General features: G+C 38.8%; 1 protein-coding gene across 1 annotated transcript in view; it reads right to left on the reverse strand.

Annotated features, from left to right (window-relative positions):
- Window positions 1-24,866, reverse strand: part of OPHN1 (oligophrenin 1) — a 407,359-nt gene that overhangs the window by 239,266 nt on the left and 143,227 nt on the right. The window contains exons 4-5 of the mRNA XM_030934177.1: window positions 9,461-9,522; window positions 1,155-1,226 (exon numbers count right to left, since the gene is read on the reverse strand). Coding sequence (XP_030790037.1) covers window positions 1,155-1,226; window positions 9,461-9,522 — 134 coding nt within the window. The remainder of the gene's footprint in view (window positions 1-1,154; window positions 1,227-9,460; window positions 9,523-24,866) is intronic.

Consider the following 24,866-nt stretch of genomic DNA (forward strand, 5'->3'; position numbering starts at 1 on the left):
ACAATGAGATCACTTGGACTCAGGAAGGGGAACATCACACACCGGGGCCTATCATGGGGAGGGGGGAGGGGGGAGGGATTGCATTGGGAGTTATACCTGATGTAAATGACGACTTGATGGGTGCTGATGAGTTGATGGGTGCAGCACACCAACATGGCACAAGTATACATACGTAACAAACCTGCATGTTATGCACATGTACCCTAGAACTTAAAGTATAATAATAATAATAAGAAGAAGAATAAGAATAAGAATAAGAAAAAAAAGAAAAGAGATTTAATGGGCTCACAGTTCTGCATGCTGTACAGGAAGTATAGCAGCTTCTCCTTTGGTGAAGTCTCAGAAAACAAAATCATGGCAGAAGGTGAAAGGAAAGCAGGTACATCTTACATGGCCAGAGCAGGAGCAAGAGGTGATGGAGTTGCTACATACTTTCAAACAACCAGATCTGAAGAGAACTCACCACTAGGAGAACAGCATTGAGGGGATGGTCCTGAACCATTCATGAAGGATCCGCCCCCATGATGTAATCACCTCCCACCGGGCCCCACCTCCAACACTGGGAATTACAACTGAACATGAGATTTAGATGGGGACACAGATCCAAACTATATCACTAGTTATATAACTTTGGTCATGTTATTTATCTTGTCCAAGGCTCAGTTACCTCATTTGTGAAATGGGGAAAATGCCAGAAGCACACAAGGTCCTTGTGATTAAAGAATGAACGTAAAACCCCTAGCCTAGTGCTCAACATAGCAGGCAGTTGATAAATGATAGCTAGTTTTCCAGACAAAACAACAAAAACACCAAAAGGAGAAGCAACTTATGCACAGATACAGAGTCTGTTGGCCACAAAGTCAGAGGCCAATTCTAGATTTTCTTACTTTCTTTCATGATCACTTTTCTCGTAGAAACTAATCACCCAGCCCCCGACCCCCTTTGTCATGTTAGTTGAGGCTACTATAACAGAATGCCATAGACAGGGTGACATAAACAACAAACATTTATTTTGCACAGTTTAGGAGGCTGACTAGGCCAAGAGCAAAGCACCAGCAGGTTGGTGCATATCTTTGTAAAGTGAAGAGTAGTAGCCCATACAACTATTTGATTGCTATTAAAAAAAAAATCTTATACATATACAGAAAATGTACCTTGGTGAAGCCTATTTGTTCCTTCCGGAAATTTTCCAAGGGTTTAATCAGCAAATCACTAGCATTGTGTACCTAGACAAAAAAGGAAAAACAAACAAAATAATTTCTAGGTTAACAAGGTTCAGATACAAGATTCCTTGTTACTATGACATTTTCATTTATATACCATCCTGCAAAATGTTAAATGGTTTGCTGATTTGTTGGGGTTTATTATTGTTTGTTTCTATATTGTTTCTGAAAATCGAATACTTTGAGAAGAAATGGGAGAAAGAATAAGAGGGGAATTTCTCTGTAACTTTAATGATAGTCTGATCTGAGTTTTTAATCGATAAATATCTGAAGTGATGTCCAGCAGAAGAGAGAGGAGACCTGAAGGACAGGTGAAAAAGAGAAGAGAAAGAGAATGGCAAATACAAGAAAAGGATAATTGCAGCAAGTGCAAATCATTTCATCAGAGGCAAATGAGTGTGCAGTGATAGCATTAGGATAAAACATTTACAGTCCTGCCTGTGCCATAAAACCAGAAAATTTCCTTCAGAACGTGGAGTGCATTACAGCATCACAGAAAACACTAGACTAGGCCTTCAAATCACCTAAATATAAATGCTCAGAAGCTAATAGGAATGGCCTGTTCAAGTACTATTAATATTGGCAATAATAAATATGTTCTGGAGATATGAAAACATCAAAATCAAAGAAGACCCCTTGTTCTTTGGGCAGGTAAAGGTATACAAAGCTTTTTCTTCATATAAACCTCTTATGAGATTGTGTATGTCCAAGGCAACAAGTGGGGTTTGTGCCTCCATGGTGAGAGTTAGAATCACTAAAATGGAAGACCTTAGAGAAGGCATCTAAAGGGCTGCATTTTGGAAATCATTGCATTAATTTTCATTAATTAGCTACAAGACAGAAAACTAAAAGCCAAGTTTCCTTGCCATATAAGACATAGGTGTCAGTAAGACAAGATATATCTTCATAACAAAAATAGACAACAGAGGAAAAAGTCAGTTTTGACAAGATCTGACTTCTCCAATCTAAGAAGCAATTTTTAACCTACCACCCCAAAAGTGTGGAAAGTTGTGGGGCATTAGTACATGGGTTATACGTGTCTTTCAGGTAATTTGGGCCTCTTGTTTTGTGTGTAGGTATGATTCAAGGTTCAACTAAATGGGCAAACTCCTAAAATGTCACTGCTAGCCTTTGTATGAGAACAACCTGGTGAACCCTGACATTCTGATCTACTGCAGCTCCTAATGCTACCATCCAGGACAGGCAGCACCCGGCAAAAAAAATAAATAAATAAAACTAGGCAAGAAAAAAAAATGTTTTCCTTGAGAACAGTCATTCTCTATGTCTCCTGATCACCAGTGCTTTTATAGCTGGCTTTCTAAAACTTGTTTGCTACAAGCCTAGACTTAAAAAATCATGTAACCCTTCCCGAAGTTTGCTGATTTTTACAAAAACAGATCTCTTGCCTACTAACAGTTTCAGACCCTGTCTGATTCTCATCACATCTCTTCTCTTCTACTGGATCTATGAAACCCCATTGAGTCCTAATCGTACTATAACCTACCTCCCAGTACGACCCTTAACATTCTCTTTTCATCTCTGAGTGTGCTCACTAGCCAAAGGCAGTAAAGTCTATAAATTCCACCCCGTAAGAGCCCCTAGTAAAGACTTCGCTATGCAGGTCTGATTCATAGAAAAGATTCATTTTGGTTGCTTAGGAAATCAAAGATTCACTAACAATTGTGGTATCAAAAAAAATTACACCAAAGTCTCTCCTTAATTGAAAGTAAAACTTCTTCTACTAAAAATATCCACAAATTAAGTCATTGTTGTCATAGGCCTAGTACAGAAAGTCATTTTTCTCCTTTAGTATTGTGGAAGCCTTAAAACAGGGCCACAAACTCTGACATACCTTCCATTGAGAGGTGAGGTCTATATTCCCTCTACCTTGAATGTGAGTGGGCTTGTTAATATTTTGAACAAATAGAGCACTCCAGAAGTAACACTCTGTGACATTTGAAACTAGGTCATAAAAGGCCAGGACCAGTTCTCTCCTAGTTCTCTTGGAATACTCCCACTAGGAGCCTTGAGACAGTATATGAGAAGTTTAATTACCCTGAGATTACCAAACAGAAGAGGCCAAATTCTAGTCAATGTCTCATACCAGCTGAATCTGCCCTTCCTGCCATCCCCAGTGGAAGGTGCCAAACATTAGGAAAACCATTTTGGACCTTCCGTATCAACTCATCTGCCAGGTAAATGCCATCATTTGGAGCAGAAGAATCGCCCAGCTGACCCGTCTAAATGCCTAACCCACAAAATAATTACAAACAGTTTAAGTTTAAGCCAGTAATCTGCAACCTTTTTGGCACCAGGGATCAGAATCATGGAATACAATTTTTCCATGGATCCAGGGTAGGGGGAGGTGGAGATGGTTTCACGATGAAACTGTTCAACCTCAGATCATCAGGCATTAGACTGTCATAAAGAGCATGCAACCTAGATCCTGCATACACAGTTCACAATAGGGTTTGCCCCTATGAGAATCTAATGGGGCTACTGATCTGATAGCAGGCAGAGCTCAAGCAGTAATGCTCCCTATCCTGCTGCTCACCTCCTCCTGTGTGGCCAGATTCCTAATAGGCCATAGACTGGTGCCCCGCAGCCTAGGGGTGGGGGACCCTGGTTTCAGCCACTAATATTAGAAAAAGTTATGAAGGACTAGATAATTAGAAAGACAATTTGCAGTTTAAAAAATGCAATACGGGCCGGGTGCGGTGGCTCACACCTGTAATCCTAGCACTTTGGGAAGCTGAGGCAGATGAATCACCTGAGGTCAGGGTTTCAAGACGAGCCTGGTCAAAATGGTGAAACCCCGTCTCTACTACAAATACAAAAAACTAGCCGGGCGAGGTGGCACATGCCTGTAATCCCAGCTACTTGGGAGGCTGAGGCAGGAGAATCACTTGAACCCAGGAGGCGGAGGTTGCAGTTAGCCAAGACTGCGTCACTGCTCTCCAGTCTGGGTGAAGAGTGAGACTCAGTCTCATAAATAAATAAATAAATAAATAAATAAATAAATAAATAAAAGTAATACCTAAGAAGTGGCCAACTGGGAAACATTGAAGAAGTTTGCCTTTGAATAAGAAGTGAACATACTACTTTCTAAAGCCTGTATGGAGCTGGGCCCTTGCATATTCAGGAACCCCCAGGATGGCAGAGTTGCTGGCTTTTCATGCCCCAAAGGGGATTGTCCTGCATAAGCAAGTGTGTCAGCAAATTCTCACACAGGGTCCATAAGGCCACTGACTTTTAGATTTCTGACCCCAGTTCAGTCTAGAAAAATAGTCCATGGCTTACTAGAATTGCAGTACATCGTTTTCCCTTAATCACTTTGGCAATACTGCTCCCAGTCTCCTACAGCACAAACAGATACTCTGAATCTTTTCCTTTCTATGACACTCATTGGTAATTATACTATTTTCTGGTCAGAATAGAGACTTAGGAATGTAGAAAAAAGTCACAGTGAGGATTTCCTCTTTTTTCTTTTTCATTCTATTTCATTCTGAAACCCCTTAGAACTCGAGCAATGACTCCCCTTTTAAGTAAACTTGGCCTTTAATCTCTTCTCTAATCACTGCATTCACTGTGTGAGCTCACTGGGGACAAAAACTCCCACCTGCTATCTCAGGTAGAATCTTCACCATAAGGAGTGGCATCCTAAACTCATTAGTGAGTTTCTATCATCAGAATCCTATTGAATAAAGGCCAAAGTAACTCTGAACAAGGTGTTGAGCAGAATAGAGATGATACTCAGTCCAGTATTGCAGGATTGCTCAGGAATCTTTGACAGTAAATGAAATATCAAAAGAAAGCACTGGGCCAGGCACAGTGGCTTGTGCCTGTAATCCCAGCACTTTGGGAGGCCAAGACGGGTGGATCAGCTGAGGCCAGGAGTTCGACGCCAGCCTGGCCAACATGGCAAAACCCTATCTCTACTAAAAATACAAAAATTAGCTGGGCATGGTGGTAGGTGCCTATAGTCCCAGCTACTCAGGAGGCTGAGGCAGGAGAATCACTTGAACCCAGGAGGTGGAGGTTGCAGTGAGCCGAGATCATGCCACTGCACTCCAGCCTGGGCAACAGAGGGAGACTCTGTCTCAAAAAATAAAAAATAAAAACTTTTTTTAAAAAGAGAGAGCATTAAAGACAGGCTGAAATATCATGGGGGCCTCTTTAGGTGACTTTTGGCAGTCTTCAAAAACAGACCTTGCACATTGCCAACAGACGCCTCTTTGGAGTCAGAAAATAATCTAGGCAAATTCAGACTTTTCGAGGCCCTCCCCCCAACTTTTTTTTTTTTTCTTGGCAGGGCCTTACTCGCCCAGGCTGTGGTACAGTGGCATGATCATGACTCACTGCAGTCTTGACCTCCTCAGGTTCAGGAGATCCCCCCACCTCAGCCTCCCGAATAGCTGAGACTACAGGTGCACGATAACGCCCAGCTAATTTTTGTATTTTTAGTAGAGACAGGGTTTCACCATGTTGGTCAGGCTGCTTTTGAACTCCTGGCCTCAAGCGATCTGCCTGCCTCAGCCTCCCAAAGAGCTAGGATTACAAGCATGAGCCACCGCACCCAGCCCCAAGAGGATACTTTTGAGAACATCACAGGGATGCCCTTCCTCACTTCTTCCCTTCATAATTCCTTCCCCAATTTATATTCGTTTATGGAGATGACCAGACACAGGCAATTTCCATGCTTGAGGGCTGTGAACTTTCTTCCTGTTATTCTAAAGCTTATTTTGGACTCTTCTTTTACAAAGGATAAAATGCAATATAAGACCCACTAAATTATCCAGATTGGGGTAGAGGGGTCCTTTTGCTACAAAGCCAGGAAATGGAAAAGTTATAATCAAGCAATGAATTCCTGGCATGGGGTGAAAGCACTCGTTAAGCCTAACCATCTCAGCATTCCTGGAATTAAGTGGGAAATAGGGAGCAAACACTCAATATATGATTGAAAAGTTGTTGGGACAAAAGGGCACAACATAATTAAAGACAGAAGAAAATGAGTCAGTCATGTGGCAAAGTACCAGCAGGAAGGGTGAGAAAAACAACATCTCAAAAGATGAATACTACTTCAATATGTGAGGGCTTTGTTATTGGGTAAATAAAAGAGATGGAGAAACAACTAGGACTAAAGCGAAGTACAGCTGAGCTTTCTAATGCTATCTGAATGAAATGGGGGCAAATGCCTTTGAAAACAACATGGGCAGCAGTCCACAAACTCTGTGGGCAGAGAAGAACATTTAGTAGAGTGTGTATTAGCAAGGGGGCCATCTAAGAGGCTCCAGGGAAACCACACATATTGGTCTCTTCTTAGTACATTTAAAAGCAAATATTTTAAACTAAGAAAATTCCCAAGTCATATTTCCACAAGCAGAATCTTGTGAGTAACTAAAGATAACTAAAAACCATGCTTACATAATCAGTATTTTCCCCTTATAAAACACTTCCATGTTTACTATATTATTTGAAGAACTTTAAACAACCATAAGAGATGGGGATTATTTTCCTCACTCTACAAATAAGAAAAAGGAGCCCAGAAAAATGAAGTAATTAATCTGAAGTCAACAAGTTAGTGACAGAGCCAGAATTAGAGCCTTAATTCTCTAATTCCCCTACCTCCAAGTCCTGCCTTCAATCCTACTTCTCTAGGAGTCTAGATTCTATGAGAAGTATTTTGAGAAGGCAGTACCACACTGTTAAAAGGAAAGAGGTTTTATAGGTAAATGAGTTCTGGCTGTTGGAATAAATAGCTTTAACAAAACTGAGAAGCCCATAAAAAGTCATCTGATGAAGAAAGGTAAAGTAGACCACTTTGATATCCTCTACAGAATTCCCATCTTACCATCATGCCCGTAATAAAAATGAATATTGATCAACATATACATTTCAACATTTAAGTCTCCAATAAGTCTGGGGTGGGGACAAGGACCAGTATTTCCAATAATTTTCTGCTGGTGCTGGTCATGATGGTACTTCTGCTCTAAGGACCACACAAAAAGATTATTTTTAGGCTGTTAAAATAATTAGACTTCATAAAAATGAAACACTTAAGTACAAATCTAGCAAAATACGTAGAAGATCTATATAAGGAAACTATAAAACTCTGATGAAAGAAATCAAAAACGATGTAAATAAATGGAGAGATAACCCATGTTCACATTTAGGAAAAGTCAATATTTTTAAGATATCAGTTTTTCCCTGGAATCTTAAAAGCAAATCCTAATCAAAATAAAAAAGATATCTCTAGGATCTTAAAAGCAATCCCAATCAAAATCCCAGCAAGTTATTTTGTAGATATGAACAAACTGATTCTTAAGCTTATACCTGACTTCAATGGTTTTTACTACAATGCAATTCCTACCATGCTAAAGTTATGAAGATAGTGTGGTGTTGGTGAAAGAACAGATAAATAGATCAATGGAACAGAAATAGAGAGCCCAGATACAGACCCATATAAATATAGTCAAGTGATCTCTGATAAAGGACAAAAAGTAATTCAAAGAGAAAGAATAGTATTTTCAAAAAATAATGTTGGAGCAACTGGATATCCACATGCAAAACAGTGAATCTAGACACAGACCTTATATCCTTCATAAAAATTAATTCAAAATGAATCATTGACATAAATGTAAAACAAAAAGCTATGAAATTCCAAAAAGATAACATAGGAGAAAATCTGGGTGACCTTGGATTTGGAAAGGACTTTTTAGATATAACACCAAAAGCATGATCCATTAAAGCAAAAATGTGTAAGTTGGACTTCATTAAAAAAAAAACCTATGCAATGCAAAAGATACTGTTAAGAAAATAAAAAGACAAGCCACAGATGGGGAGAAAATCCTTGCAAATGCCTATTGGATAAACGTCTGGCATCTAAAATATACAAAGAACTCTTAAAACTTAACAAAAGAAAATCAACTTAAAAATAGGCAAAAGAACTGAACAAATACCTCACCAGAGAGGATATACCAATGGCAGTTAACTATATGGAAAGATGCTCTGCATAATATGTGATTAGGGAGTTACAAATTACAACAGCAATGAGATATGACTACACATCCATGAGAATGGCTAAAAGCCAGAACACTGACAACAGCAAATGCTGGTAAGAACATGGAGCTGGCGAGGACATGGAGCAACAGGAACTCTGATTCATTGCTGGTTATGCACAGCTATTTTGGAAGTTGGTTGGGCAATTTTTTACAAAATTAAACATACTCTGACAATTTACACTCCAGCAATTACACTCCTTATTATTTAACTAAATCAGTTGGAAATTTGTATCAACACAAAAACCTACATACAACTGTTTATAATAGTTTTCCTTGTAATTGCCAAAATTACCAAGATGTCCCTCAGTAGGTGAATGGATAAACTGTGGTAAATCATACAATGGGATATTATTTAATGATAAAAATAAATGACAGGAAAATAAAATGCATATTGCTAAGTCAAATACGCCAATCTGAAATGGGTACATACTGTTTGATATCTACTATAAACATTCTGGAAAAGGCAAAACACAATAAAAAAAAGATCAGTAGTTGTCAGGGTTTCAGGACTGGAGGAGGAAGAGAAGGATGAATAGATTGAACAAAAGAAATGTTCACAGTCATGAATCTATTATGTATGGTGGCACTGTAATAGTGGATACATGTCATTATATATTTGTCAAATCCATAAAATGTACAATACCAAAAGTAAATCCTAACGTAAACTATGAACTGTAGCTAATAATATTGTTTCAATATTGGCTCATCAATTATAACAAATGTATCACATTCATGATGTTTAATAATAGGGAAAACTGAATGGGAGAAAGAAAGGTGGTATATGAGTTCTCTCTGTATTTTCTACTGATTTTCTCTATAAAAGTAAAACTACTCTACAAATGAAAGATTAACAAATGGATAATTTGGCTAAAAACACTAAAGACCTCAATTTCTGTCAACATGTTCAAAGGCCCAGTTTAATATCCACTGAAATTCTTTTTCACTGAAATGAATACAGATGGGATTTGCACATTAATTTCCTTCTATCTAATGCCAAACTCTCAGGGTGGAAGCTTGAGACATAATAACCAGATCTATTACCTAACTATTTTTACAGCACCAAGAAGCTATCTGACAGAAATTAAAATAGCATAGGATCAATCCAAGCATAAAGGACAGGAAAAATCCCCTATATCACCCATGAACTCAGCTTCAGTGACAGAGTTAGTGACTTACCATCATCATCCTCTCATTTTCTACCTCATTGAGCAATTCAGCAAATTCCTTGAAGGATTCAGCTGGAAGGAGAGAATCAAATGTAAAACAAATTAATCATGGTGCTTGATAGACAAAGGGACAGAGATCTGTGCATCAGGAAGTAGGGACCAGTGCCCTATGCCCACATGGCCACTAGAGGAAGGTGTCAAATCGGAGGACAAAAGCAGAAGGTGTTCAGTACCTACCGAATGTTGCTTTTCTTTTCTTTTCTGTTTTATCAACCCCCATATGCTTTAATATTTTATTTAATCCTTACAGCCACTCAGGAGTAGCTAGAATTTCTCTTATTTCATAGACAAGCAAAGATTAGAGAAGAGGCAAGGGGTTTGCTGTGTAATTAATGGCATCTATAGAACCTTGAAATGAGTTTGGATCCCTGTTCCACTACTGACCAACCAGAGAGTATTGCTGTAAAACTAAATTGGATGGTAAATGTAGGGTCAACACAAAGTAAATAATAAATACTACCCTTTCCACCCTCCCAAACTTTCTACTCTTCTAGTGCCAATTGTGCCACTTACTGGCAGGATGACTGGGCAAATCACTTCCCTTCTCAGAAATTTTGATGTCTTTACAAACAAAAAAAAAGGCAAGTTAAGCTAAACAGTCTTTAGTGCTTCTTCGAATTCCTCAACTTCTCTCCAGAAGCAGGAAGTATATTCTCAACTGGCATCTGAATGAAAGCCTGGAAAAACAAATTTGTCCACACTACCATTTTTAATCAAAAATTGAGTTTCCTCCTTTAAAGAACTGAGTAAGTCCAGCATTCCTGGTGTCAAGGAAATGAATTTTGGGGTCAACACAGCATGCAAGGCAATGACATTTCTTTCTTCTTCTGAGGATTAAGTTGCTGCAAATACCCAGGGAGATCACCTTTGCAAACACTACATTCATTCAGAGCTCAACTGTAGCATAGAAAAGATAAACACCATACTCAGAAAGGGTAAATAGGAAAAAAACGGAAATGTTTATTGACCTTCTGTCCCCAAATACTTTATGCTAAGAAAGCTGTCAGAGAGATTTTTTTTCAATTGGCATTTTTCCAGACACGATCAGTTTACCTCTAAAGGAAATGTGACAAATATCATATTGAAACATTTAAAGGAAAATGTTTTCCTAATTTTATGGACATTAAATGTGTCAAGCCTTCTGCTTCAGGGTTTAATTGTGATGATACCTTTATTAGGTGCTTATTATTATCACTGAATTGATATCACCATATAATACAGTTTGGGTATCTATCTCCTCTAAATCTCAGGTTGAAATTTGATCCCCAATGTTGGCGGTGAGGCCTGGTCCGAGGTGTTTGGGTCATGGGGTTTGATCCCTCATGAACAGATTGGTGCAGTCCTCCTGGTAATGAATGACTTCTCCTTGTATTACCTCCCACCCCCAGATCTGATGGTGCAAAACAGCCTGATATCTCCTCCACTCTCTCTTGCTCCACCTCTGGCCATGTGACACACCGATTCCATTTCTTCTTCTGCCACCACTGGAAGCTTCCTGAGGTGCTCACCAGAAGCAGAGGCTGATGCCATGCTTCCTATATAGCCTGCAGAACCATGAGCCAAATAAACCTCTCTTCTTCATAAATCACCTGGCCTTGGGTATTCCTTTATGGTAACACAAACAGACTGAGACATAATAAAATGCACCACTTTAAAGTGTACAATTCAGTGGCTTTTAGTATATTCACAAAGTTTTGCAACTACCACCGCTGTATAATTGCAGAACATTTTAATCACCCCAAAAGAAACCCAAACCCTATTAGCATTACACCCCATTACCACTTCCTCCCAACACCCAGATAACCACTAATCTAGTTTCTATTTCCATGAACTTGCCTACTCTAGACATTTCACATAAATGGAAACACATGTGACCTCTGAATCTTGTTTATGCAACCATGAACATTTGTGAACAAGTTTTATGTGGATGTATGCACATATGAAAAGTTGGCCCTCCATGTATGTGAATTTCACATCCCACAAATACTGTATTTTTCCATCCAAATCAAAGAGAAAAAGTCTGCATGTAACTGGACCTCTGCGTTTTGAACCCATATTGTTTAAGGGTCAACTATATTTAGTATTTCTTTATAATCAGTTTTATTTCTCTAGGATTAGTAATAATATCCCCTATTTCATTCCTGATTTTAGTAATTCAAGTAGTCTCATGGTCAGTCTAGCTAAGGGTTTATCAATTTTGTTTAACTTTATGAAGAACAGATGTTTGGTTTCAACGATTGTCTTGTTATTTTGACAAGGCTGCCTTATTATTGTATTCTTTTACTGTTCTCCATTTCATTTATTTCCTCTTTAGTCTTTATTATTTCTTTGCTTATGTTTCTTTAGTTTGCTCTTGTTTTTCCAGTGTCTTATGTTGGAAAGTTTGGTTATTGATTTGATATCTTTGTTCCTTTTTAACATAGGAATTTGAAGCAACAAATTTCCTTCCAAACACTGTTTTAGCAGCATCCCATAAGATTTAGTATGTTGTGACTATTTTCATTCATTTCTATTCTTCATTTTTCTCTTATTTTTTACAAGATTATCTCTTTGTTATTTTCTTTCATTAGACTATCATATGTTTAGGCATGCATCTCAAAGTTTAACTTGTTGGATGTGCAGATTCATGTTTTTCACCAAATTTGCCAATTTCTTGGCCATTATTTCTTTAAATATTCTTTCTTTCCCATCTCTCTTCTTCTGAAGTTCTCATTCTGTATACGCTCTTATGCTTGACAATATCCCACAGGTATCTGAGGTTCATTTTTCTCAATTATTATTCTTTATTTCCCTCAGATTGAATGATGTCAATTCACTTTTCTTTAAATTTGCTGATCATTTATTCTCCCAGTACAAATATGATGCTGAACCCCCAATAGTAAGTTTTTCATTTCAGTTATTATACTGTAACTTTCAACTGCAAGTTTCAGTTGATTCCTTTAAAAAAATCCATCTCTTTATTGATATTGTCTATTTTGTGAGACACTGTTCTCATTCATTTCTTAAGTTCTTCAGACATGGTCTCATTTATTAATTTAAATATATTTAAATAGGTAATGAAACTCTTTGTCTAGGAAATCTAATATAAGGGCTTCCTCGGGGACAGGTTCTATTAATTGCTTTTTTTCTCTTGTTCAAGGGTCATATTTTACTATTTCTTTGCATGTTTCATAATTTTTTTAAAAGTTAACATTCTAAATAGTGTGACAACTTTGGAAATCAGAACTCCTCTTTCCCCAGAGCTTGTTGTTCTTGTGGTTACTGGCTGTTTATTGGCTTCATGGACTCATTCTATAGTCTGTATTCTTTGTCATACGAAACCACTAAAGTCTCTGATCAGTAAGCTTACCGGTCAACAAGTGATTGGACAGAGATTTCTTTAAATGGTTTGAACAAATATCCCCAAGCCTTTGCTGAAGGGCTCTCTGTGTATTGTGGGATGTACCTTCAACATTCAGCCAGACAGTTTGCAACTGTGCCTTAGCCTTCACTCCTCCCTGCAAAGAGCTGAAGGTCAGCCAGAAGTGGGAGACTAGAGATGTCTCAAGTCTTTCTTCTAGACAGGTACAAACGCTGGGTATGTACAAAGCCCCTCTCATGTGCATGACCTCCTAGATTTCCAGGAATACCTCACAGTTCTTCAAAGCTCTCCAAGGATAACTCATTCTCTATTTTGTCCTGTCTGGTTTATTGTTCAGTTTCTTGTTTGCTACTTTATTCTTTTTGTTGCCTGTGGAAACTGTAGTACTAAACAACCGCCACTGATTGTTTTTAGCAAATGCCCTAGGGGCCAGGTGGGGTGGCTCACACCTGCAATCCTAGCACTCTGGGAGGCTCCGGCAGGTGGATTGCTTGAGACCAGGAGTTTGAGACCAGCCTGGCCAACATGGAGAAATTTGTCTGTACTAAAAATATAAAAATTAGCTAGGTGTGGTGGCAGGTGCCTGTAATTCCAGCTACTCAGGAGGCTGAGGCAGGACTATTGCTTGAATTCGGTAGGCGGAGGTTTCAGTGAGCCAAGATGCCACTACCGCACTATAGCCTGGGGGGTGGGGGGAGAGAGAGAGAGGAAGGAAGAAAGGAAGAAAGGAAAAGGAAAAAGAAAGGGAAAGGGAAAAGGGAAAGGGAAAGGGAAGGGAAAGGAAAGGAAGGGAAGGAAGGAAAGGGAAGGAAGGGAAGGAAGGAAAGGGAAGGAAGGAGGGAAGGAGGGAGAAGGAAGGAAGGAAGGAAGGAAGGAAGGAAGGAAGGAAGGAAGGAAGGAAGGAAGGAAGGAAGGAAGGAAGGAAGGAAGGAAAGGAGGGAGGGAGGGAGGAGGGGAAGGGAAGGAAGGAAAGAAGGAAGGAGGGAAGGAAGGGAGGGAAGGGAAGGGAAGGGAAGGGAAGGGAAGGGAAGGGAAGGGAAGGGAAGGGAAGGGAAAGCAAGGGAAGGGAAGGGAAGGGAAAGGAAGGGAAAGGAAGGGAAGGGGAAAAGAAAGAAGAAAGGAAGAAGGAAGGAAAAGAAGAAATTAAAAAAAAAACAAAAAACAAAAACAATCACAAGTGGGTTGCAGTGACTCATGCCTTTAATCTCAGAGGCCAAGGCAGGAGGATTGCTTGAGGTCAGGAGTTCTGTCTCAAAAAAAAAAAAAAAGAACAAAAGAAAGAAAATGCACTGGTAAAACAACAACAACAACAACCATTTAAAGAGTAAACTCTGAGTCAGCTCAAATCACGTAAGCCCTGTGAGTGATATTTCTCAAATTTTGAGTAACTTCAAACCCATTCTACCCTCACCCATGGCTGCAAGAATGGTGGTTTGCATACACTGCATGATTATACAGACATTAGTTTTCAAAGGAACTGCAGAAAGGAATAGGAACATGGCAAATTAAAATGTCATAGAGCTCAGTGTTTTCTCAACTATTCAGTCATTTTTATTTAATAAACATGCCTTGTTTTGTTGCAAAACTTTGGTTCATTTCTGGAGTTTTTAAAAAGTTGATTTTGGAAATTTCTGCCAGTGTCTTTGCTGCTTTTATGAAAGATCGAATTTTTGGAGGTCATTTTTCAACCATTCCCACCATGGTAACCTGGTCAGAGCTTCTTGAGCCTTACTTTCAATTAACAGACAGCTTCAGTAATTGTTAAATCACTTTAAAATTAAGTTGCTGAGTCAAGAAAAACCTCACTGCTGAATATCTGGCCTGAAAAAGCCCTATAAGTACATTTATTACTTGATCAGAAAACTTCAAATGCCTAGAGAAGCACGTGGCACAGGGCAAGAAGTATTTAGCAAAGCCAAGATAGCCTCTTGATTCTAAGATTGTAATCACTTGCTTTCTAAAAATGTTAAGACTTTTACAGATCATCTATTTTAGTCCAACTACTTCATTTTATTCATGAGAAAACTGAGGCCCAGAGATTGGAACTGATTTGTCCAATGTCACACAGCTAGCTGAACAGTCAAAAGAGGACCCCATTTCAATGCTCTATCTACAGTCCCCAGTCATAGTGAAAGCACTACGTCACATTGTTTTTCACTGTCCCTCCAACTGGCCCCACAAATGGTGTTTTCTTCCCCAAATATCCTCATATTCACTCTCCCTTGGTCATATCTATAGTGAATCAAGAAATGGGCAAAAGCAGACCAGGCGCAGTGGCTCACACCTGTAATCCCAGCACTTTGGGAGGCCAAGGAGGATGGATCACCTGAGGTCAGACGTTCAATACCACCAGCCTGGCCAATATCGTGAGACCCCGTCTCTATTAAAAATACAAAAATTAGCCGAGCATGGAGGCGGACACCTGTAATCCCAGCTACTCAGGAGGCTGAGGCAGGAGAATTGCTTGAACGCAGGAGGCAGAGGTTGCAGTGAGCCAATATTACGCCACTGCACTCCAGACTGGGGGACAAGAGCGAAACTTCATCTCAAAAAAAAAAAAAAAAAAAAAAAAAAAAAAGAAAGAAAGAAAGAAAGAAAAAGAAAAAGAAAAAAAAGAAAAAAGAAAAGGGCAAAAATGAAAGGTTTGGACAAAGGTTATTTCTGACTCAGAATCTTGAGGTCCTATAAGGCCTCTTACAGATCTATTTTTAACCAAATATCATGGATAATTAATTACAGCATCTTCTAAAAACTAACCCTGCAAACAGCTCTGTAGAATTAATGGGAAGGCAATAAAAGCTTTAGTGAGATCAGACTGTCCATTACAGAGTGTGAGAAAGAAGAGTCATTAAGGAGCCAAAGTCATTAGAGTCCTTTTGCCCTCTCTTCAGGTACTAGGACTGGGGACTAAGAAAATTGGCTAAGAAATGGAAGAAAACAGCCCCGCATAACCATAACCACCAACAACACCATCATCAATAATAGCAACATGTCCTGCCACAACACCACCACAAAGCATGGCTTAGAAAACTTACCACAATATTCCTCAATAATGTTTAGCAGTCCAAGAATTTTCTTTTTTAAAAAAGATAACAGCAAGAGAACATTATCCTTGGAAAATTTTCAAAGAAGAAATTACAATAAGTTCAGAAAAGTGAGATGGGAAAAGCAATATGGTAGATGCTTCTCAAGTGTTTTATTTTTCATCATTACAATTTTAGTGATGAGAAAACTGAGGTTTAATTTAGCAAGGTCATATAAATTACAGTGTTATATACTGTCTTCCAAAAAATTGTAAATTTCTAATAAAAATTGACAATGTGGATCAAACAGCTTAAAATTATCTATACCCTTTTATATTGTAAATTCATATCTGGGAAACCATACCTAAAACCTAATCATGGGATGGTCATGGTGGAAAACACCTGTAATCTCAACACTTTGGGAGGCCAAGGCAGGAGGATTGCTCGAACGCCTGATGGCAACAAAGTGGGACCCCCATCTCTACAAAAAACAAACAAACAAACAAACAAAAAGAACTAATTATGAATACATGGGGATAAACCTTTATATCCAAAGGTAGGCATTCAACATTATTACTGATGATGAATAATTGAAAACACATAAAATGTCCAATGATTGGGGAATTATTAAGTATGTCCACTTAATGAACTATTATTGAAGCTATTAAAAAGGAAATTACACAAAATTTTCTGAACATGACAAAATAGCTAGAGTGTAACACTATTTAAAAAAAAGCAGAATATAAAAATCTGTACACAACAATTGTACACAAGTAGAGCTATATGCAGAAAATTGTGTTTTGATCCCCAAAAAAGCCAAGAAAAAAATACATCAAAATAATTGTGATTCTTTGTGGAGTGCATATACGTGTAAATTTTAAAGTAAAAAATGAAACGATTTAAAGTCCTACTTAAAGCTGGGCATAGTGGCTCATGCCTGTAATCCCATCACTTTGGAAAGCCGAGGTGGGCAGATCGCTTGAGCTCAGGAGTTCAATACCAGTCTGGGCAACATGATGAAATACATCTCTACAAAAAAAGCTACAACAATTAGGGCCAGGCACTGTGGCTCACACCTGCAATCCCAGCACTTTGGGAGGCCGAGGCAGGTGGATCACTTGAGGTCAGGAGTTTGAGACCAGCCTGGCCAACATGGTGAAACCCCATCTCTACCAAAAACACAAAAATTAGCCAGGGGCGGTAGTGAGCACCTGTAATCCTACCTACCCAGGAGGCTGAGGCAGGAGAATAGCTTGAATCTGGGAGGTAGATGTTGCAGTAAACTGAGATTGTGCCTCTGCACTCCAGCCTGGGTGACAGAGCAAGACTCCATCTCAAAAAAAAAAAAAAAAAAAAAAAAAAAAAAAAGCGACAAAAATTAGCCAGGTGAGGTGTGCATCCCAGTTACTCAGGAGGCTGAGATGGGAAAATCAAATGAGCCTGGGAGGTCGAGGCTGCAGTGAGCCACGATCCTGCCACTACACTCCAGCCTGGGTGACAGAGCCAGACCCTGATTCAAAAAAAAAAAAAAAATCTCACTTAAGCTACTTATTAGCTATGTCATCCTGGGCAAGTTTTCTTAACCTCCATTAGCCTCATTCTACCTCCTTAAAATTGCTCTGAGAACTGGATAGTGTACACAAAGCAGTAGGCACACAGTAGGTACTCAGTATATGGCAGCTAATAATAATATTTTTGTTCATTTCCATATTTTTGTAACAAAGTATGTTTATATTATAATGCAAAGATACCAATAAACTCAATTATTATTTTTTTAATGAAAACTGCCTAAGATCATGCAGCCAGTAAATGAACAAGTCAGAGTCTGAACTCAGGTCCAGCCAAATCCAAGACCATGTTTCTAAATCCTACCACATCCCCATGAAGAAAAGTGAGCCAAGATATAAGGGTCGTTGCTATGGATGAAATATGGTGGCAGGAACAGGATAGAGAAGAGAGCTCAGAGTGAAAGATATCTGGAGTCCAAGAGACCTTAATGAGGGAGAAAGAGTAAATAGCAGACAGGCCTGAAGCGTGGGCCTACCAAATAATACTCCTGAGAAAATGACATTCACTTCACTAGATCTCTCAACCAATAGTCAGGAACGTCTTGCGATCATTTTGTACCACTTACTTGACCCTGGCTAGCACTTAACCAGCAGTCAGTCTCCAGATCAGTCAGAAGGGAAATAAGCAAAAAGGTATAAAAAGCCCATGAGAATAGGGGGCTCATGTTCAGCAGTCTCCTCACTCTGCATGGGTGCCATATTCTTCACTCAAATTCCCCAGTGGAACCTCAGAGGGCCTGGGAGCTTTGAAAGGACACTGGGTTGTGCCCTGCTTTATGAATCCCGGACCACTGAGTGTGGACCTGAGACCAGGGAAAGCAGCCAGTGTTAAGAAATCCCACATCCTTCTGCATTCTGAAAAATGGCTAGACTGCAAAGACCACCTCATATATAACATCAATCTCTATCCTTCTTCAAGTCTCCCATAAGACTTGCAGGTGACTCCCTTGTTTATCTGCCTCTACAATACCCCAATTTTCTTCCATTTCTTTGAGATGTTCCTCATTAATAAAGGTTCTCCCTATGACAATAACTTCCTTAATTGTCCAGTGCATCGTTTTTGTGCTTTTTCTTTTATCGTCTGAGTTGCATAGGAAGTACCGTGAAATCAAAAGAGATGTTCAGACTTCCCTAGCTTGCATGGGCTAAACATTACCAATGTACATATTTCAGAAATTTAATGCTATACAGGAAGTTCTTAGAGAACGATCAATGTTCTTGCTTTCAATAGTATGTTTTATTAAGATTTCTTAATCCCTTTATTTGATATTCTTTTGGGTGGCTAGGGGTTGTTCAATCAATCCCCCCACCTCAGCCTCCTGAGTACCTGGGATTACAGGTATGCATCACTGAGCCCAGCTTTCCTTGATATGATTGATATATTCTTGGTATATTCTAACTATAAGCTTGCTATATTCATGGTATATTATGTCAGAATTATTATATCTGAAGACATTTTTCTTCATAAAGGTTGTGTTTATCAATTTTTATAAATATAATATTCACTCTTCTTTGAAAATAGGGTTATTATGATTATAGATTTTTTGTAAAATATTTTTTGGATTGATTTCTTTTGTTTTAAATGCCACATAAATCCCATGTATTTTTCAGTTGCATTATTCTTCTGGTAATAAAATGTCATCAAGTCTTCCACTTTTGAAAATGACCAGTAATAAGTTGGCCACTGCCATTTTAAGTATTTTCTCATTTATACATAGGTTTTTATGTTTTAATATGATGCTTCCCTGAAAGCATTTAGAATCAGCTCCTAGGCTCAAGTGATCCACTCACATTTGCCTTTCAAAGTGCTGAGATTACAGGCTTGAGGCACCGTACCCAGCCCAATTATCTCCTTCTCATGTGACTTCCAGTCATAGAGAACTAAAACCTGACGGCCCAGATCCCAAAAGAGACTTCTGATTACCTTGAGTTTTCTCTTTTCCTCAAGATGTAGAAGAAGCCCTATGAACTCAAGCCCAATAACTTGATATAAACCTCCAAGGGCTTATCACCACAGCAGAAGGTGCATTGGGATAGAACTTCCCCCCAGAAAAGCTATTGCCTGCACTAAGAAAGTCTGGCAAAATATTTGGTTCGTGCATGCCCCTATATGAAAAGTAAGCAATATTGTGAACAATGTTACCAACCGCACTGACATATAAGCTTAAGAGCTTTAAGATGTATAACCAAAAGATTTTTCCCCCACCAATCTCATGAAAATCACTGAACCTTTAGAATTCAACTCCTGGCTCTTTACTTAAATACAATCTTTCATATTAGTGATTCTTTTTTCATTTTAGTCATTCCTCTTTTAAGATTCCTGACCTCCAGGACTCTAAAACAACTGACATTTGCCACCACTTCTCAAAGGATACTTCAATTGGTTTTATAGAAAAAAAAAAAAAAAAAGCCAACAAAAGCCCTCAAGAGACTATTTCTTAGTCCCTTCTTTATCTCAAACAAGAGGTTTATGATCTTCTGTGAGTTGTTTAGCAATGAATAATATTCACATTAAACAAAAATCAGGATCGGGGGACTGACAATGTTGAACCCTCATCTCTCAGAAACCAGTAATGGTCGGCTGATGGAACTTTCTAACTAGAAGTCTGACCTTAAATCAATCTTCTTGGCCCACAAAGGTGTTTCTTCAAATATGTTAGGATAACTGGAGTGGAAATGTAATTTACAGTCTGAGATTTAGAACATCACTTGTATTCCCCCAGGCATAAACAAACAACCCACTAAAACCCAATGGGTGACATTTTCTGGAAAAGATGTAGCAAGGTAGATGCACAGAAGAAAAGAACTACACTATCAGGGTTCACCTGATGGATGCCATGCTCCGGTGATGACAAGACTGAAATTTGAGGTCAAAATACGAGGCCCTCTGAAGATCCTCACCAAATAATCCCCAGGTACACAGGTTGCAAACTTTAAGGAGGTATATTCACTCTCAAGTGCCAGCCTGTACTTGCACAACCCTGAGAGTAAGTGCCTCCTTATATCTGAACCCTAGCTACCTGCCTTGTTTCACCTTAACCCTGGAACTGACTCAGGTATCACTTCTCTGAGAAGGCTTCCTTGTTTATTCTCCCCATCATCCTGTCCCCCAACACGTATACACACCAGTCTGAATTAGGGGCTACCATGTGCTTACCTCTACTGTAGTTCTTATCACATTGTGTTGCTATTGTTTATTTACTTATCTGCCTCCTTTAATAGACTATGAGCACCTTGAGGGCAGTAAGATGTGTTCTACGTCTCTGAATCCCTTATTTATGTCATTTAGTGGACACGCTCTACCTATTTACTAATGAATAAAAATACATATAAGGGATCCTGAGAAAAGAGTAAGCTGGCCAGGTGTGGTGGTTCATGCCTGTAATCCCAGCACTTTGTGAGGCCAGGGCAGGTGGATCACCTGAGGTCAGGAGTTCAAGGCCAATGTGGTGAAACCCAGTCTCTACTAAAAATAAAAAAGTAGCCAGGCATAGTGACACATGCCTGTAGTCCCAGCTACTCGGGAGGCTAAGGAAGGAGAATCTCTTGAACCCGAGGCAGAGGTTGCGGTGAGTCGAGATCACGCCACTGCACTCCAGCCTGGGTGACAAGAGTAAGACTCCATCACAAAAAAAAAAAAAAAAAAAAAAAAAAAAAAAAAAAAAAAAAAAAAAAGTAAGCAAATTCTCTTAAGCCTATGTGGAAAACGAGCCTCTTTCTAGCTCATGGTGCTATGGTGACATTGCAAGCCATTTGCCTATGCTAAAACCTGTATGATTGGGAAGTCCATGAGGATAAGCTTTATAGCAGATGCTCAATAAAATGTTATTGAATGAATCAATTGGGCCTTAGGAGATTCAGGTTCTAGTGGCAAATCTGGTACTATGTAGCTGTGTGGGAACTTCAACAATCACGTCCCTACCTCTGGATCTCGGTTTCCCCATCTGTTGAATTGAGGGATAAATTTGCTACTATTCTGTCTCTCTTTATCTCATTAGTTTATATAAAGTGCTTACAATGACACCTGCTATTTGGGAGCACTCTAAAAGTGTCGGCTTCTCTCGTTTAATCTACAAATCCCATTTTTCAAGCAAATTCTTACATGAAAGCCCAATATAAACCACTGTTTCATTTGATCATGAAAGGTGGGAGACACTGAAGATCCAAGGAGGACAGTTTGGAAAAGCTTGAGATCTGTCCTGGGGTTACAAAATGCTCACTGATGTTATAAAGACTATGTAAAAATCAAGGCCCTGGGCTCTGCTATAGAGATTCTGATTCTTTAGGTATAAGGTAGGTCAGATCAATGACACATGGCCTCCCACTTGTCCCCGTTAGACACAAACTATTCACGGTAAGTCCTAGAGCAGATCATCAGGGGCAGGAACTCTTCAGAATCCTCAGGCTTTCTCCATGAGCTCTAGGAAGCACTGTCACTTCTGCTAAATAACAAGTACCTACAATGAGGTCAATGCTACTGAGTGACCTTTTGGAGCCAATAATGAAAAATTTTTTAATGAGAAGGCCCTCTGCACATATAATGTGAAATCCAAAAGGGTATCACAATTCCATCCAAAGTGGCTTTAAGCATTTTTTTTTCCAGTGAAACAAGATGTGTTGACTCAGGGCCAGCAGTATTGGCAACAGGAGGGCATGGCACATTCTGCGTTCTCAGCTTCCAAAGCAACTGCTCTTTCCCAACAATGACCTCCCAGTATGGTACCCAAGACTTTTTCTCAAAGCCTCCAGAGAGCCTCAGCCTCAGCTGTTTGAGTACTGGCTCTTCCTCTCACTACCACCACAATTCCCAGCTTTCGAAATGAGATTCAACAAGGACAATGACCATGACAGGCCAATGAATTTTCAAAACCTCTCTTAAGTCCTCAATAACGAAAGTCAGTTCATTAAGTCAGCATCCCTAAAAGCAGTGGTCAAATGATAAGTAGGAGCTTCTGAAATTGGCAGGCAAACTATCACTGAGTTAAAGAGTTATTATAAATCATACATTAAGAAGCAAAAAGGTCAGGCACTGTGGCTCATGCCTGTAATCTCAACACTTTGGAGGCCAAGGTGGGTTGGATCACTTGAGGTCAGGTGTTTGAGACCAGCCTGGCCAACATGATGAAACCATGTCTCTATTAAAAATACAAGAGTTAGCCAGGCATGGTGGTGGGTGCTTGTAATCCCAGCTACTCGGGAGGCTCAGGCAGGAAAATCAGTTGAACCCAGGAGGCAGAGGCTGTAGTGAGCCCACTGATCTCCAGCCTGGGGAACAGAGCAAGACTCCATCTAAAAAAAAAAAAAAAAAAAAAAAAAAAAGACCGAGTGTGGTGGCTGATGCCTGTAATCACAGAGCTTTGGGAGACCAAGGTGGTGGGAGGATAGCTTGAGCCCAGGAGTTCAAGACCAATCTGGGTAAACAGAGCAAGACCCTGTCTTTCTTTCTTTTTTAAAAAAGCAGCAAAGATGTCATAATCAGCAGCTCTGATGGAGTCCCACAGACCCCCACAGGAACCTGGCATCACCAAGGAGTCATTTTTCTTTTGTTTATAAGTCATTATGCTCAGGCTCACACACCTTTTTTTCTGCATAGCGCTCATTGACATTTGTGGTGAGGTTCATGGGGTTAAGAGAATTAAGGCTCAAAGTTCAACATAAAGGAAGACATGAGAAAAGTCTCAGATCTGTTGGTGGCTTTGGTATAAATGGGCACCTGTTCAAAATCAGACCCTCATACCAGAAAAAGGAGCCATTTATGTAATTTCATGTACCATTATCTCCCAATCTTCCAACTGATAGGCAAGTAGCAGTTATTTTTAAAAAGAAGTACAAAATTATCTTACATTAATAATAATGTTGAAACACCTAACGTTCATTTAGACACTGTGCACACTCGGCATTATCTCATCCCCATTTTACAAGATAAGAAAAATTAACACTTAGAGAGGTGAAGTTACTTGCCAAGGTTACAGAGCTATTAAGATGTAGAGGTAGAGTTCAAACTTGGGTTACTTGATTCCAGAGCCCATAATGTTAACTTTTAAATAAGTCATGCACTTGGACCTGGATAGACTTACTGAAGTAAAATAAAATGGAGTGAATAAGAAAATAATACAAATACAAATATCTGACTCACTGGTTACACAGTCACATTTAACCAGAACGGTCACCAATCTAAATCTAAAAAATGTTCACTGAAATATTACTTATAATAGTAAAAAATTGAAATAAGCTATATTTCCAAGAATAGCTAAATATTAAATGAAGTATAGCTCTCATAATAATGAAATTTGAATGTATCCATTATTCATTTACCAGCATTTCATTGAACATCTACTATATGTCAGGCACTCCTTTATGTGCTGGGAAAACAGCAGTGAACAAACAAGGCCATACAAACCACCCATAAAACTTGCGAAAAATTTTAAATTACATAGGAAAATGCTTATAATAAAATACCCAGTTAGAAAGATAATATTATATATTTAATATGAACTATACTGCATACAAAGAAAACAGATATATGTAGAGAAAAAGAATTAAAGGATAATACAAAAGTATGTCTAATATGCTATTTCTGTGCAGGAATATCTTCCTAAGTAACTTATACTTTTATGTATTATTAAAACTGACTACAATAGGCATTTATTAATAATAATACATTTTCACATTTTAGTTCCAGGGCTAATAAATATAACTGTGTTACTAATTTGTTCCAGTAACAATAGATCATTCATAATAGCTCTTTGGTTCAGTGTTCTCATCTAGCAAATGCTCTACACTAACCCTTTAACTCAGGAATCAGCAAACTTTTTCTTAAACGGCCAGAAGATAACTATTTTAGGCTTTGAGGACCATCCAGTGGTTGTCACTAACTACTCAGTGCTACTCTTGTGCCACAAAAATACCCATAGAAAATGCTTAAATAAATGAATATGGGTATATTCCAATAAAACTTTATTTACAAAAGCAGGTGGTGAGCTGGAATGGGCCCAGGGGTTTGTTAACCGCTCCTCTTTACCTTCATAACAAATAATACAAACACAAACTTCTTTTGACTTCTACTATATAACCTCCTCTTTTTAATATCTTTGATAGATATTAACCCCATTTTACGGAGGATAAAGACAGAAATATCTTGCCCAAGATTATACAACTAAAAGAGTGAGTTTTTAAATCCAATTCCCAAGAGAGATGCCAAGCAACCTGTTCCTGATAAGTTGTAGACATACAAATGCTAATTTAACACTTTCTAGGGAAATTTGTTCCTTAGAAGAATCTAACTCTGACCATTTTGGGAAATAAACCAAAAAAAAATCCCCTTTTAATATATTCTTTAGGAAAATATGCTTTAAAGAAAAGGTCGCTTACAGACGGTCTGAGTCAAAAACCTCAGTAGAAGTT

This window comes from Rhinopithecus roxellana, chromosome 7, assembly GCF_007565055.1.
Source record: "Rhinopithecus roxellana isolate Shanxi Qingling chromosome 7, ASM756505v1, whole genome shotgun sequence".
Classification (NCBI taxonomy): Eukaryota; Metazoa; Chordata; class Mammalia; order Primates; family Cercopithecidae; genus Rhinopithecus; species Rhinopithecus roxellana.